Source organism: Cynocephalus volans, chromosome 4 (genome assembly GCF_027409185.1).
Source record: "Cynocephalus volans isolate mCynVol1 chromosome 4, mCynVol1.pri, whole genome shotgun sequence".
Classification (NCBI taxonomy): domain Eukaryota; kingdom Metazoa; phylum Chordata; class Mammalia; order Dermoptera; family Cynocephalidae; genus Cynocephalus; species Cynocephalus volans.
The window spans coordinates 96,293,349-96,310,177 of record NC_084463.1 but is presented as its reverse complement, the minus strand read 5'-3'; the positions used below and the strand labels follow the sequence as shown (position 1 = coordinate 96,310,177).

At 47.8% G+C, this 16,829-nt stretch overlaps 2 protein-coding genes and 1 non-coding gene across 3 annotated transcripts; 1 reads left to right on the top strand and 2 right to left on the bottom strand.

Annotated features, from left to right (window-relative positions):
- Positions 1 to 229: 229 nt before the first annotated feature.
- On the bottom strand, positions 230 to 445 carry LOC134374712 (phosphatidylinositol N-acetylglucosaminyltransferase subunit Y-like). Its single transcript, XM_063092637.1, has one exon. The coding sequence runs from the start codon at positions 443 to 445 to the stop codon at positions 230 to 232; it is 216 nt and encodes a 71-aa protein (XP_062948707.1).
- Positions 446 to 2,237: 1,792 nt separating this feature from the next.
- Positions 2,238 to 2,707, top strand: LOC134377377 (large ribosomal subunit protein eL29-like). Its single transcript, XM_063096033.1, has one exon. It carries the CDS (start codon positions 2,243 to 2,245, stop codon positions 2,705 to 2,707), a length of 465 nt encoding a protein of 154 aa, XP_062952103.1. The 5' UTR covers positions 2,238 to 2,242.
- Positions 2,708 to 3,608: 901 nt separating this feature from the next.
- LOC134377417 (U6 spliceosomal RNA) lies at positions 3,609 to 3,715 on the bottom strand. Its single transcript, XR_010023464.1, has one exon. It is a non-coding gene; the product is annotated as a U6 spliceosomal RNA (small nuclear RNA).
- Between the last annotated feature and the right edge of the window lie 13,114 nt (positions 3,716 to 16,829).

Genomic DNA, 16,829 nt, shown 5'->3' with positions numbered 1-16,829 from the left:
TACATCAGTTACAAGTCAGAACTTTCAAAAAACAAGGGCAGAATAAGAGTACAATAAAAGAATTTTCTGCAGGTTAAACTTCCCATAGTCCTAAGTCTGGCATAAGCAAGGCAAAGCATCTTTCCTGCAAACTAAATTGGTCTTTAGTATTTCCACCTAGTTGAGCTTTCAGAGATAGATGCCCAAGACATGTATCATTAATACACATATGATCTTGGCTCTGGTTGCATTAATTATGTCTGAAGAGTTTAATACCCATCCAAGTCCAAAGGTGGAAGAACACATACACTGGTACAGCAATTGGCAAGAGCAGACTGTAAAAGCAAAGGCTGATTGTGCTAATACAGCCCTGTGGGAAGTTTTGTTCCACAGAGGCTGAGTTCAACAGTCCTGCTAAAGAGACCAGTAGAATAACAATAGTCAACGTAGGAAGAGACAGAAACATTCTTCTCCCTCGCTTATTATCCATCACCCTATTTTAAAAGGTATATGGTATTAAGAAAATCTAGACTTCTGGTCAAGATGGCAGAATAGATGGTCCCCAGCATCACTCTCTCCCACAAATCAACCAATTTACAACTATAAAAAAGCAACAACAGTCAAGTTGGGGCTGCTAGAGCTCAGGGGAAGAGGAGGAGACACCTACAGGGTGCATGAAGGTGCGAGAAGCCACTATGAGAGGAAGAAAAAACTGCTCTGACCGTTTCAAGCCCCAGTCACTTCCAGGCTGGAGCTGCTGAGTGCATGGAGCAGGAGCTGGCAAAAGCCATGGCTGTGCCCTTTGGATGAAGTTACTTGGAGACAGAAAGAGAGAAGAGGGCCTTTGTGGCCCCCAGGCCAGCAAGACCACTAACAGGTTTCCTGTGGACTCACATAGGAATGAGGAGCCACAACAACTGAAGAAAAAAGGAGCCACTCAGAGGCTGGTGAGTCATCGCAAGGGACCTGTGCACAGCCCATCCCATGTGAAGTGTTTGCAGCACAGGCAGTGGGGGAGATGTGCCCACCAGGGGAACACTGGGACACAGCAAGGACAACTGATCTGCCCCCCAATCAGCATAGGACCACTCAGATGAGACTGGTCAGGAATGTAGAATTGCATGGGGTGCAGTTTGATGAAAAGACTAAGGCCCAGACCAGAGTTTCTATACAACCCAGGTGCACCAGATTTCACTAGACCCGGAAGTACCTATAAAGTCAACCATTAAAACCTGAGCTGCACAAAAAACCTTCCCTAGGGAATCAGCAGCAAAACAGCAATTTAGCTAAGCCACAGAGCTCAAGTACTAGTCCCCATAGGAAGTTCCCCCATTTTATAAGTAAGCAAAGGACAACAAATTAGTTCCAGTGCAGAGGTTAGGTGGTGGGAAGAGCAAATAATCCAACACAGAACTGAAAGAAAAAGCAAAGTACGCACAACCAGAGACAAAGTTTGATATTAACTAGTAAAGGTCTCCTTTCACCAACGAATGCCTATAACACCTAGAAGGACTGGATGTCCCCTGGGCTACCAAGCCAGAAAGGGTGAGGGCCGGGGGCCTTAGCAATGCCCCCATACATCTGCAACTAGTCCTGAGGGTGGGGGATGAGGGCCTTGGCCGCACACCCCCAACATGTGCAATTACCCCAGCAATGGCCACCAAGCCACTGCAGAAAGTGCCCTGGGCCCTAGCCACCCCCCCCCCCAACACACAGCCAGCCCAGTGGTGACCACCAAGCTGACTCAGGAAGAGCCCTAGACTCTCCTGAGCCAGGGCAGTGGGGGGACAAGAGCCTCAGCCACGCCTCCCCAACACCTGCAACCAGCCCAGCAATGACCACTGAGCTGCTGCAGGAAGCACCCCAGGCTCTCCTGAGCCAGGGTAGTGGTGGGTCTTGGGCCTTGGCAACACCCCACAGACATCGAAAGCCAGCCCAGCAATGACCACCAAGCTGCAGCAAGGAGGGCCCCAGGTTCTTATGGCTTTTGCCATGCTCCCCTGACATCTGCACCCAGCCTGGCAATGACCAAGCCACCACTGGAGGCCCCCTGGTCTCTCCTGTGGAAATGAGGGGGGTGCTACAGGCCTCAATCCCGCCCCTCCTCCTTCCTCCTTCTTCCATCACATTTCTTTCCCCTTTCCCCTCTCCCCCTCCCTCCCAACGGCTTTGCAACACATCCTAAAATATAAAAGAATAACATTAATATTAATTTTCTCTTCCAGTCCCAGGCACTTCGGCAGCCATGGGTGACTATGCAGACATGGCCAAGTCCAAGAACCACACCATACACAACCAATCCCAGAAATGGCACAGAAATGGCATTAAGAAACCTCAATCACAAAGATATGAATCCCTTAACGGGTTAGACCCCAATTTCCTGAGGAACATGTGCTTTGCCAAGAAGCACAAGAAGGGCATGAAGAAAATGCAGGCCAGCAATGCCAAGGCCATGAGTGGACATGCTGAGGCTATTAAGGTCCTTGTAAAGCCCAAGGAGGTCAAGCCCAAGATCCCAAAGGGCGCCAGCCATAAGCTTCATCAACTTGCCTACACTGCCCAACCCAAGCTTCGGAAGCGTGCTCGTGCCCACATTGTCAAGGGTCTCAGGCTCTGCTGGCCAAAGGCCAAGGCCAAGGCTCAAACCAAGGCCCAGGATGTGGCTTCAGCTGCAGCTCTAGGTCAGGCTCCAAAAGGTGTCCAGGCCCCCACAAAGGCTCCAGAGTAGAGGCCTCTGTTTGCCAATGTGAGGACAGAAGGACTGGTGTGACCCCTGGGCTGTTGTCTGCATGGGGCTGGTGTCCTCCTGTGTTTGTACGAATAAACCCGAGGCAGGAAAAAAAAATTACATTTTCTTTAAAAAAAAAAAAAAAAAGAAAGTCTAGTTTGTTTTTATTAAAATTATGATGTAGCCCTGTTCCATTTCTTCTTCTTGCTTTGATAACTCATTCTAGCTGCCTGTGATATAATATTAGGAATCCCACCAATAATTGGAGAGTCTATTCCCAACTCTTCATTAATCAATTCATTTGTCAGTGCTTCATATCTGAGAGGCTTCTTGGAGAATGGGCACACCAGGAACTCCAGCAGCACCAGTTGAAGGTACAGGGTGGCTCCTCTGCCCTCTTGCTCCGGCCTGCCACAGGCTGTGACCCCTACACATGTAGGCACCGACGGGAGACCGTGGATGGTGGCACAAGTGTCCCCTACAGCTCAGAGGCAAGCCTGCTGCAAGCTCGGCTCAGCGTGGTCTCGTAGCCAATGCCTCACTACACCCTCTGCCAGTGGGACATGCTTCTGCCTCCCTGCTCGTAGATGTGTTGTTTAAATACTTTTAATCGATCTATCTTCAAGTGCCTTGATTCTTTTTCTGTCATCTCCATTCTGCCTTACTGAGCACATCCAGTCAGTTTTTAAACTTTTGGTTAATGTATTTTTCAGTTGTAAAATTTCCATTTCATTCTTCTTCATACCTTTTCTGAGACTTTGTATCTTTCATAGATAGAAAGTCTTCAAGAGTGTCCATCCTAACTTTTGGAGCACTTATATAATAGCTGCTTTAAAATCTTGGTTGACTGAGTTGAGATTTTCCTGGTTCTTTTTTTTTTTTTAATAGTGTAAACTTTTATTTTAAAATGGAACACTTCACAAATTTGTGTGTCATCCTTGCCCAGGAGCCACGATGATCTTCTCTGTATTGATCCAATTTTAGTATGTGTGCTGCCCAAGGGAGCACCTAGTTCTTCAAAGGCCAAATATCCTGAATATTTTGAACATTATGAGACTGGATTTTTTTTGAATTTCATGGAGAGTTTCTTATTAAGCAAGCAATTGGCTGGGTTGAGTTCAGACCACAAATTCTGACAAACCTTCTATAGATTGTGGTTTCAATGTCTGTTTGGTTTTCAAAGCCTTTCTTAGGCTATCTGAGAGGGTCAGTTCTGCATGTATGTCACCCGAGGCCAGTCTGGGACCTGGGCCATGGTATGTTTCTTAGTTTAGTTCTCAAAGTTTATGGTACACTACTTAGGGTAAGATCCATGCACGCGATGCTCAGGGATGAGTCTAGGCATTCACAGTTTCATGAATTCACTGTCCTGAGCTCCTCCACCACCATCTCCCTGGTACTTTCTATTTCCCTGAGGCTCCCCATTTTGGTTTTCCAGCCAGAAATCGGGGGCTCTATTTACCCCTCTCTGACACACATTTCCCACAACTACTGCACCTGCATCTGGGGCCAATTGGTTGGAGGACAGAGAGAAAAAAGTATCAGAGGTTTACCCACACTTTTGGGACAACTGCTCCTCTGATCAGAAAGAAGCTGTCCCTCCCTTATGGTTTTGTGTGTCTGCTGCCTTGGCTGCCAGTGCTGCCACTCTCAGAAGGCCCCTTCCAACTTCTTCAGCCTGAAATAGAGGCTTTTCCTGGAGGAAAAGCTCACTTCTGGATTTTTGACTGCCTGAGTCAAGGCTGGGGGATACCATGTGGCAAAAAAAAAAAAAAAAAAAAAGAGGTAAACTCACTGTCAGAGGCACTCCATATTCTGGTTTTCTTCCCCAATCTGGCTGCTACTACTTGCTTTTCAGAGTTCTTGTGTAGCTGCTCTATGCATTCTGTCCGGGTTCTAAAGCTACCTGATATTACTTGGTACCAGTATAACAGGCTGAACAGAAGCGACTCCACTTTGTTAAACTTCTAAATTAAAGTTTTTTTCTTACTCTTGTAACCTGAACTGCATATCTTGCACCTGGACATTAGAATACAATGATTCTTTTTCACATGATTGCTAGAACATAATGACTTTTGCTCACACTGTACACACAATAATTATAGAAGAAATTATTAACCTAGGTGGCCATTCTTTACTAGCTTACTAACTAGATCTTTTTGAGGTTAACAGGAACTGAATCTGTGACTGGACTTCATGGAGGATAGTCACCATGAATCAGCTCCCACCTGAGAAGTTCTTTGATGTTCATCTGCAATTTTCCTGCACATCCCTGCTTAGGTCACGATGAATCAGCCCCCTACCACCTGTCGCTATAAAACCCTTTGGCAAGTCTGGGAAAAGAGGAGATGGTCTTTGAGACATGTGTCCACCATTTCCCCAGGCTGCCGGATTCCTGATTAAAGGCGGCCTTTCCTTATACCAACACTTGTCTCTCGATTATTGGCTATTGAGTGGCAAGCAAACAGACCTTTGGGGTTTTGGTAACACCAGAACCTGAAAGTTTTTCTTGAGAGTTCCAGTTAATAAAGGAATAATAGATTTAGCATTTTTTACATTGCTTTAACATCACCAAATCTTATCACTAGAAGCAGGACAACAAAACATCATGTGCCTCCTGATTTGACGTAATAAAAGTACACATGAATGAGTCTTGCTTGAAACAATTGAACCTGAATTTAACTAAGCCTTTAGCACTACATACCAGTTTGTAGGGAATGTGAAGGCCTAAGAACAAGCAAAGTGCCATAGCAAGAACCATCAGCCAAATCCAGGTTAGGAGACGCTCTGCAGTACAAATGACCTGGTTTCTCCAACAAATAAATGGCACCGAAAAGAAGAGGACACTATTGCAGAATAAAGAGACTTTGGGGACATAACAAATAGAAGGGATAAATATTAGTACTCACAGGATTCTTGAGAAAATTCAATGAGATAAGAATGCTTAATAAAGCGTTTAACACAGTGCTTGGCAAGTGGTAAATAAAAACGATTACTACCTTGTGTCACCTCTCAGAGTCTTAGTCTCCTCTTCACTTGTAAAACATAGCAGATGACAGCCTCCCTCTCAAGGCAGCTTAAGGATCAAAGAATTCAGCTATTTTAGGCTACCTTCCCTCTGCACCTGGGCAGGAAAGTGGCACCCCGCAATGTCTGTGCAGTGTGTACAGTTGGCCAGTAGATGGCAGCTCAGGCCAGTCTATCTGGAGCCCTGGGACCGTGGGGTTTTTGCTGTGAGAAGCTGGATTCTACCTGACCACCCATCAGCCAGCGTTTCCCTTCTCTTCCCAGGTAGGAGGCATAAAGCTGAAGGAAGAGAATCGCTGGAGCTTTTTAGATGTAATAAGGGTTAGCAGTTTGCTGAGAATTCATCACCTGCTGGGCAGAGGGATATTCCTTAGACGCAGTTAGACCAGGGTTTGACAGACAGGGTTTGACAGCCTGGTTGGCTGTGCCTGGACCCTACTTCTCATCTTCAGAGTCTCATCTCTCAGTGCCCCTGGCCCCATCCTGAATCACCTGTGTGCAGGTCCAACCTGGTTCAGCTTCTCTTCCTCACCAGGCTGGGGGTAATTTACACCTGTGCACCCACACATACCTGGTGTAAGATGTCCCAAAGGGAGTTTGTTGAATGAGTAAATAAGTAAATGCATTATGGATATTTGATGACATATCCTTCCTCCCCAGTACACCAGCAGACTCTAGGACATCGTATATCCATTTTCTTTTAGTCTCTCAGCCTAGGAGGTAGCCTGGGTTAATACTACATCACCTGGAACTGGATTGCTTAGGTTCAAACCTCAGTTCCTTCATATGCTAGCTGCAGGTTCTTGGACAAGTGCCTCACTTTCCCCACCTGAAAACTGGAGATACCGACAGTATCTCTCTTGTTGTAGTGTGGTGAGGACTAAATGAGCAAATGCATTTAAACTCTTACAAAAGTACCTGGCACCCAGTACAAGTAGGTACCCAGTACATGTTAAATGGCTTTTGAAATTTGTCTTGCTCTGAGAAAGATTTAATGTGCTTGCAAAAATGCATTCCCGGAAGATATGTAAATGGCCTAGTGTATTTGTCTGGTACAAGGATGGCTCTCAAGAAATAGCAGTTCCTTCTCCTTTTCCTTCTTGTTATTCTTGTTATTGCTATTATCATTGCTGATTGTTTGAAGATGCCTAAGGTAAGTCTCCAAGCTCTGTGAGTCATCAGTGCTAATTTGTCCACCTTCCTCCAATCTCAGGCTCAGCAGTGGCCTCTGCAGTTGTCTGCCTGGTGCTTGGGACATCACATTCAGAACTGAAGGATCCTCTTCACAGTGGCCCAAGGATCCAAAGGTACTGAGGCAGAGCAGGAAGGGACGTCCAGAACTAATTTTCCTCCTTTTCCTTTCTGGTGCGTGTGTGTATTTTGCTTTTGGAGCATCTTCTGAGAGTCACTGCTCAACGTTGGGGCTGTTATGCAGGTCAAAATGGTTCTTGTATGAAAGTCATCTGAACTCTACCAAGTGTAGGAGCAGGACAGGGAATTGCTATGGTCTTACATGATCTCACCTATATTTTTCTGCATGTCAGTGTGGAGAGCGGAGAAAGCATGATGGGTGACCACTAGGTGGTGTCATCAATGTGAAGAAATCATTAGTGTGGACGTGCCTCCATCACCCGCCCCGTAGAGTGGAAGAGCAGATAAACATCTATTGGAGAAAATCAGACTTCTCGTTTAAATACATTCTAACCATGTGGTAAGATTTTGGGTGGAAATGGAGACTGACCCACGAGAACATGCACAAATGTGTAAGAAAAGTGGGGGAGGAGGACAAGTCAAGTCTACCTGGTTGTCTGGCCTCTGCTCACCTGTCAAATCCTGACTCCTGAGGCCCTTTCTCTGCCTCACTCCTGAGATGTGCCCATTGCCTGCTGGATGCCTTGGTGCCTTAACCCCACCATGCCTTCCCCCTGGAATCATCCAGGGCAGAACCTGCTGGTAGCTTCTTTAGGCCCCACTGCCCTACACCTACCTCCTCCTTTCACAGAGCTTTTCCACTCTAGGGGATGCAGATGTTTAGCACTGAGTGGGAATTTCCTGGCTTGGTGTCGGTGGCAAGGTTTTGGCTAGTTCCGTCCAGTCCCAACCAACACATGTGTAGGGGCTTTCTCTGCCCACAGCACCCACACCCCTTTGAGACTTCAGGGTTCATCCTCTGCCTCAGGGTCTTGAGAATGTTCTAGAATGCTGAAAGTTTGTCCGCACTGGGTAAGCAGTGTGGGTAGGACTGGCTACATAATTTGCACAGCCCAGTGGAAAATGAAAATACAGGATCACTTGTTCAAAAATTAAGATCTTTCAGGATGGTGACAGTGGGGCATTAAACCAAGAACAGAGTGTTCAAGCCCAGGGCCCTGTGTGGCTGCACAGGTCACATGCCCATGGAGCCGGCCCTGAGTCTGGAGCTGAGTTTCATAGTTTCAGGTGAAACTGTCTGTTGACGGGTGACCTGCTTGCTAGCTGCTTGAAAGGTGGCTGGCTATCTTTAGACGTTTTAGTGTATGAAGCCCTCCACATCAGAAACTCCCTTACTCCCCAGCTTTAGGGCATAAGATAAATTGCCTAAATCTTAGAGTTGGTACACATGGTTGCGAATTCTGATTCCATCTCTTAATAGCACAAATCATGAACATCTCCAGGCCTCATATACCTCATCTGCAAAATAAGAGGTAATAACACCTACCTTAAATATTGTCAGTTCAAATGAGATTAAATGTAGAAAGCATGGGTCTAGAGCCCACATCTACTGTGATGGTTAATTCCACATGTCAACTTGATTAGATTAAGGAATATCTAGAAACCTGTTAAAGCTATCTTTTTACGTGTGTCCATGAATGTGTTTCCAGAAGAGATTAGCATGCAGGCCTGAGTGGACTGCATGGAAAAGATTTCTCAATATGGGCAGGCACCATCCAATCTGCTAGGGGCATGGAGAGAATGAAAATGGAGGGAAAGCTGGGAGGGGAAGAAGATATAACAACCACAATTACTTGAAGTTGATACGACAAGCAAACAGAGGGGACATTGGTGGCGGGGAGGCGGGGAGGGAGGAGGGAGGGAGGTTTTGGTGATGGGCAACAATAATCAGCAACAATGTATATCGACAAAATAAAAAAAATTAAAAAAAATGAAAATGGAGGGAAAGAAGGCGAATCACTCTCTGTATCTGCTGGAGCTGGATACACTCTTCTCTCTTGTCTGTGGACTTCAGACTCTTCGGCTTTTGGGTTTCAGGACTTACACCAAGGACACCAATTGACTTCCCTGGTTCTGAGGGCTTCGGACTTGGACTGAGCCACAATACTGGCATCCGGTTTGCAGATAGCCTGTGGTGGGACTGCTCGACCTTTACAATTGCATGAGCCAATTGCCCTAAAAAAAATCCCCTCTCATGTATTTATATACATATCCTATTGGTTCTGTCTCTTTGGAGAACCCTGACTAATACACCTACCATGTCTACTGAGCCACAATGCTTGTCTTCAGAAGCATCTTTTGGAACCACTTTTTTAGCACTTGGGCATTCCCCTCCCCCTGCCCACAAGCTAGCTGGAATGTCTGAGTTTCTAGCCCAAATCACAGGCTGATCACCCAGGAGCACATTAGGTGCCTTAGCCCAGGCAGGAGGTGGGGGCTGGGACTGGTCCTGCAGTTGCAGAATCATGGCTATGGGTGAGGATGACCTTAAGTCCCCCAGAACTTGTTTTTTGACCAAACTCATGTCAGTCAAATGTGGGCACCAGGGCATCTATCCACCCAGTTCACCTGCCAGATTGGGAGCATTGCATTGCTCACCCTTTCAGCCCCTCTGCCTGGACCCAGACACCTCTCCTCAGGGCCTGGACCTGACCCTTGGATGTTAATGGGGTTCTGTCCCCACTAGCCCTGCACCATCCAGTTTACACCCCCTATACTCTGTGGTGATAGAGCCCCTGGCTGCCTTGCTCTGCCTCTGCTATAAAACTGGCAACTCCCATCCTATTGACTGAGCTCAAGCTGATGATGCCTCTTGACTCCAGAAATTGGGCCTCTGGTCACCTCTCCCAGACTTCTGGGTTCCACCAATCCTGGATGCTGAGACTTCTGGAGAAGGGACACAGAGTGCATGGTCCTTGGTATCAGAGTCTGTTTTCTGAATCTTTCTAGACTCTCTGATCGGGTGGTGATCTTTATAAGCAAAAGGTCCTGTCTTACATCTCTAGGTCTTCTAAGGTTGCTTGGGTAGTACCTTACAAACCCTAAGTGCTCATTAAATGGTTGTTGGTTAATTACAATTCCTCCTCCAGGCCTTGTCGAGGGCCTGGCTATGGTATTCATTCATGCAATCAATCATTCTCCTTCCTCCCACCCATTCATCCATTCATCCATTCACCCACCCACCCACCCACGCAGTCAAATAATAGATATCTGTATCTGAAAGAATGGCTTCATTTCCTCCATTCCCATATCACAGTTTGTTACCCTGTCTAAGAACTTAAATATTCATAAGAAGGAATTTCAAAGTTTCTGTTGGGTTTTGGCCCAGTAAGGGGTGCATTTCATATGTCTGGTAGTCTTGGGAGTGGGCATTATTTTGAAAGCTCTACATGCAATGTCTGCTCCAGTACTGACTTCCCAGTGGGCAGGATGGGCTTGCAGATTACAGGGTAGGTAGGAAAATGTTTCTGTTCTTCCAGATGGTGTCAAGACTGTATTGTCCCCGAGAATTGATACTTGTCCTTGCAGAGTATGTGCGTGTAACTCCACAAATACGTTTTGGATTCCTGAAAGGATAAAGAACGTATTGGCCACTCCTACCGACCATGAATCCTTGGAAAATAACTGCTCTGGGGGCGTCGACTAGAGCCCACCCTGGGGTTATCACAGACATTAATTCAGCCTTGAGAAGTAACTGCTGGATTGCCTGACGGGGGGGGGGGGGGGGGGGGGGGGGGGGGCGGGGTGGGCCCTCAGGTAGGGATGGAGTTTCTCGAGGGTAGAGAGAGATTTCTAGAGTGGAGTTTGGAAGGAGAGACTCCCACAGAGATGCCAGCATGAGGCGTGAGAAGGAGGTCAGGGTGGGATTTGACCAAGCGGAAAGCCCTTGTAAAGGGTTTAACTTCTTAGATACTTCTCTGGATATAGGAAAAGACATAATACTCACGTTTAAAGTCTTTTTCCTCACAGGTTGTAATTTTCTCCGTGGCCTCCAACGGATCAGGAAAGTCCGAATCGCCCATACAGCTTTGCGGGCGGGGTCACAGAGGGACGCGAGGCCCTGGGCGCGCTGGAAGGAGTGGCCCTTGTTCTCCGAGCGGCTGCCGCAGCTGTGCAGGGAGGGCCGCGGAGGGGGCGGAGCGTCAGCGTGGAGGGGGCGGGGCGCCAGTGCGGAGGGGGCGTGGCCTCCGCTCGGAAGGGGACAGGAGACAACCCCCTTTTCTCAAATACCTCAGAGTGGGCCCTTAAAGCAAGGGAAAGCTGACTTTAGGGTGACCCACGGCTGAGCCCCTGTTCTGGGCCCTGGGGACGCATAAAAGATTAGACAAAGCTTCGGCGGGCCTCGAGGAGCTCACATCCAAGAGTAACCAGTCTTGAAATGTGCCTGGCACACGGCACATGATCAATGTGCGCCTTCTGAGAGGGTGACGTGCCGCGGGAGGGCCTGGGGAGCTTATTTCAGCGGGGCTTGAAGAAGCAGCAAAGTGTGCAAAGGCCCCAGGTGCGAGAGTCTGTGGGCACACCTGCGGGCTGGTGCACATCCCCACACAGCTGACTGCAGCACGTGTGGGGAAGAGAAAGGGAGCAGAGGAGGTGCATCTTCTCCATTGGCTGGAAATGGCAGGTTTCCCCGACGAAGGGCCTCTAAGTGCCAAGCAAAGTCGCTTGCTTATTCTGCACACAGTATACAGGATAGTGTAGTCAGCTGGGGTTCTCAAAGCATTCACTGAGAACCTGTTAGAAATGCAACTTATGGGGCCGACATCCCAGACCTACTGATTCAGAAGGTCTAGGGTGGGGCCCAGTGGTCTATGTTTTAATAAGCCCCCAGTGATTCTGATGCAGGCCAAAGTTTGAGCACCCCTGGTGTAGTGGAAAGCATAATAGACTTTGAAGGAAGGTGGAGAGGGAGGGGTCAGGGACACCACTTACATTGGATGACAGTCTACTGTGTTCTGAGCAAAGTGCCCCAGTGTGTGTCCTCTCCTGTAAGTGATCTAAGCAGTAACCAGGAGGGGTCTGTTTCACTGTACCCTAATTACTGATGGAAGTACCCCGAGGCTTAGAGGGTAAAACGACTTGCTGAAGATCACACAGTAAGCGCTAGAGCCAACTTCTGCACCCAATTTGGCCTGATTCCAAAAGCAGGGTTTTTCCTACCACTGCTGGTGCCTCCTGGCACCACTGAAGTGTGATGGCCTGAGCAGCAAGCAGTGCGTGGAGAGCCCAAAGTAGCTTGGGTAGAAGGAAGGGGTCTGAAGCTTGAAGCTCCTTCCCTGAGGGCCTGGTGGTGGGCCAGTCCTGAGGCTAACAGGAGATTCTGCACTTATTCCTGTGCTCAAAGGACAATTATTTAGATTTTCATAAGGTTTGCCATTCACACTGGGGAGCTGGGCTTAGTAAGTATACTTTTCCAAGAGACCAGCTGTCCTCCCTGACTCTTAGGGTGAAAACTTACCTCCATGTTGTGATTCTAACAACCTTAGATTAAAAACAACAACAACATTAAGAACACACAGAGGGGGAAAACCCAATGCTAAAGGAATTTTCTTTCTTTTTCCCTAAGTTGTGTTATGTAGTTATGTGGTTATCATTATTCATATGATGAATATGCATTTGTTTATTTTTCAAGTGCAACCAGTCATGCCCTTAGTGGAAGGCAGTGGCAGAGTGGACAGCCTCGTGTGGACAACCCAGCGGTGGAGCACAGGCTCTCGCTCAGGGCAGTGTTGGCTCTCCTGCCCCCTGCAGTCTGTCTCTGAGGCTGGGAGGAGAGCAGCCAGGACAGGACTTGGCAGCCGGGAGCCCTGCAGCACTAGCTGATGTCAGAGGTGCTTTGATATTTATCTCATCCAGTTGCAGGATAAGCCTCAGGGTCTTCATGACCCTCTGGAAACCTCTCTCCAGGACAGCTGTGCCCTGGAAGGCTTAAGGACTTTTGAGCCTAGCAGTGAGTCTTCTTTCAGGTTGTCCTGATAACAATCAGCATCAAGAAGTGCAAAGTAGAGGAGGAGCCTGGGGCTGGATTGGCAAGAAAAGCCACTGTCTCCAAACAAAGTCCAGCAAACACCTTTAAACACAAAATATTCTTTTATTTGTCAACGAAGGCTACACAGGATCACTTCTGGTTTTGTTTTTATGCTTTTTTTTTTTTTTTTTCTAGAAGGTATCTACATCTGCATTTATTTACAGCTTTGTTGGTATTTACACAGTCAAGAATACAGTGTTAGAAACACAAAAGTGTTGAGAAAAAAACTTCTCAAAATTAGTTCCAGACTTCAGGAAAACTATTTCCACATGGTAAGGCCAGAGTCTCCAGTGTTGGTCGTCCAGAGGCAGCTTGGTACAAAGTCCTTTTCCCAAAGCTGCGGGTTCAGAAGTCCTCAGAACAACAGGCAGATTTAGAAAAGTAGGATTCTGGCGTTGGGTGAATCCAGGGCTGCTGGGGTACCGCTAGACACCTGCTACTCAGCTCTGCCAGGAGAGCTGAGCCTGCTCGAGGGTTAGTCCTCCCTTGGCAGTTTGCCCTCAGGATAAATCACATTTTCGTGGGGACCAGGAGGTCACCCAGTATCGTGCCTTTGGCATTCCAGAGGGGGCAAGAAACACAACAGTGGCTGCCACCCAGGCCTCCCCCACTCTTATCGTCCACGTTCATAATGAAACCTAAGAGCTCACCACGGTCTGGGGCAGTCAAGTACACAAGGCTGGTATTTGAGAATGTAAAGGTTGGAGAGGATAAAGTTTCTCTATCACCTGAGCAATGAGTCTTTAAAATGAGTGAGTTTGCTGTTTTTGGAAGGTTAAATGAAAGGGCATTGAACTACAGAGTTTTTTAAATCCCCTCCCTTTCAATAAAATATAAACAAGTGTATAAACCTAGCTGGAAATTATGTGCCTTCACTGGAGGGCTTTTAGTCCTAAAGAGGATCCCAAGGAAAAGGAGAGATTGGGGTCTTTCTGGGATCCCTGACTAGGACCATGAGCCACCTCCAGGGCTTCATGGCTGCTGTGAAGAATGGAGAATAGACTCGACTTTGAGCACTGGGGTGATGGAATCCCGAAGCCTGGGACCCTGCTGAAAGCTAGCTTATTCCTCCAGGGCACAAAGCTCACGTCACTGCCCTCACCACGTGGGACCGCAAATACAGGCTGTAAGTGGTAAAACTGCACTCTAAGATTTCACATCGAAAGCCTTGTCTTTGTATAATAGAGATCCCTGCCATCTGTAAGGGTGATACTTAAAAGTCACAGATGAAAAGGTCCTTTATTTTTAAGTTCTGTGTCTGTAAAACACTGCCCAGTTTTACCCACCTCCCTAGCCTCGCTGTCGTTTTCTGCTGCCAGCCCCACCCCATCCTAATAACTGAGAGCACACCTCCCCGCCACTCTCAACCCCCAGCCACTTTCTAAGGGACTGTTTCAAATCCTCCATCCCTAAGTAGAAATCAGGCCCTGGTGTGGTCTTTGGGTTAATTCTCAGCCAGCAATTCTGAGACAAGTCTCAGAGGCTGACAAGAGTGTAATTTACCATGGAGTTCCTTCCCCTTCCTCCTGTTGTCACAGCTTTGTCCTCCAGCCATGTCTGTTTGAGGGTGGGTAAAAAGGAAATCTCATCCTATAAAAAACAGAGTTGGGGAATCAGTGAAGTCCTATAAGGTAGTGGCAGAGGGGCTGAGGACAAGAACCTGATTGGCAGCTGTGGAGGGTAGGGAAGGCAGGAAATGTTTTAAAATAAATCTTCTTCTAGGGTCAGAAGCCACCATCCTGCAGAATCATGATCCTGGACCAGTGAGAGAGGGCTGGTCATTCTGACAAGTGAACAGATTTTGGTTGGTTAATGCCAAAAGGGCAGGTGTCATTGAGGATGAAATTTGATACTTGTAGCCATTAAGTAGACACAGGGAACTCTGGCTTACACCTTCAAACTCACCTTTGCCATGGGATTGTGACGGCTGGTCTCAGCAGGAGGACAGACTGGGAGGGGAGGCACCGAGTCACCTGCCAGCCCAAATGGAAACCAACTCAGAAGGGCCAAGGCCAGAAGCATCAAGTCCACTACACAGTATCATTGTAAAGTTGAGGTGCAGCCTGCTGCCTGTACCACAGCTGAGACCCTTTCTCCAAAGCCTGGGGATGCTTCAGCTTCTCCCCCAACAGAAGCTGGGCCTCCTTGGTGGTATGTAGCTCAGGAAAAGTATAAGATCATTCCTTTAAAGAAAAGGAATTCCCAATCATTCTCTGTGTTTTTGATCCTTCAAAGTCCACACTATTCCTTTGGGGAGGGGGCATTGGAGGAGAGGAAGGGGGCTAGGGAGGTGTAGGGAAATCATTCCCTTGGACCACATGCTGTCTCTGACTTCCAAGTAGCTGTCCCTAGCAGGTCTTGACTGATGTCAGGCACCCAGGATGGGGTGGATCAACTAGGCCATAGGTAGAAAAGATTTGCCCAAAGCCCTCTTATATCAAGAGTATATTTTGAGAGGCATAAGTCTCTTTTGGATTAAAAAAAAACACAAAAAACTTGTGTTTTTCAGGCCAAAGTGTTTTGCATCCCATCCAAGAATGATCCTGCCAGATGGAAGCCCCCATTGCCAGCTCAAGCCATGCATGTGTGCCTGAGGAGCACTGTATCTGCCTCAGCAGAGCTCTGAACCCAGAGGCGACGGGCAACCAGTGGACAGACAGGCCAAGGCACACTGTTGTGGCAGTGTGACTTTTTTTTTGGAAACAGGAAGAGCACTTAGCGAAACACATCCTCTGATCCCAGTGGGATAATGTAAGGCGAAATCTCCTTTCCCCGAGAAGCTGTGGATGCCTCCCTCTGCCAGGCAGAACCCAGACTACACTTTGCTCCGATTCTCATGCAGTAAGAGACCTTCTTGGTTTCATTAACTTGTGTAATATTCTGAAGACTCCGTGAGTAAGGCTATAAAGGTACCATGAGCTTATCAGTCCAACAGGGTTTCCATGGGGAATAGCTCAGACTCAGAATTCATTTTCCACACTTAATGTAAATGTAACCCATAAAAGTCCCATTTTCTAAGAAGCCCAGCTTAAAAGGAAGCATTTGGCTTCCCCTCCGGTCTCCCAGAGTCTCGTGTGAGTGCTAATGACAACGGGAATGGACTCCTTGAAAAAGGGGCGCCTAGCTCTTGCCCTTCCTCCTCCCTCCCTCATTGCCTGCTGGCTGTTGCTTCTCCCTGGGCATGCCTCTTCCTGGTGACAAAGGCACAAGAACAAAGCCAGCCTGGCCTCCCAAACCCATGGGCACCAGCTTCGGGAACTGCCCTGATCCTGGGGGATTGTATGACACTGGCAGGCCATACCAAATTGGCTCTTCTTCCTTTCTCCTTATCTTTTTAGATAGCCCTGGCTGGACTTCTCAACAGGGGAAGCTGTTTTAGAAGAACCTCACACAAGGAATTTCCTGAAAGCTCATCCTGCTGCATCCCAGCTCTCCCATTAGCCTGCATAGGGGAGGCAGAGGAGACTTCAGGAGCTGGTTAGAAGGATGCTTGGCTCACATCTTCCTCTCTTTGGCTGACTTTTTTCCTTTAAGCATCTTTCCAGAATCAAAGGCCACCAAGCGCCTCTCTCCACGCTCCTACTTCTCAGTGGTGGCAGCTGAGCAGTGGAGGGAAGACACCCGAAGTCGTGGGGAGAGGGCTTCACCTTGGAAGGCAGGCTGGTGCTCTTGCCACCATGCCATCCCTTTGCCACAGTGGCCTTCCCTTCCCTGGATGTGGCGCCCATATGGAGGGCTTGCTGTGCAGTGCTGGTTCTCAGGTCTGGCTTTGGGAGAGAGGAGGAGATGAATAAGGAACATCATGGAGGATCAACCAATCACAGACATCCTGGGTGCTTTCACCTCTTGGGGATG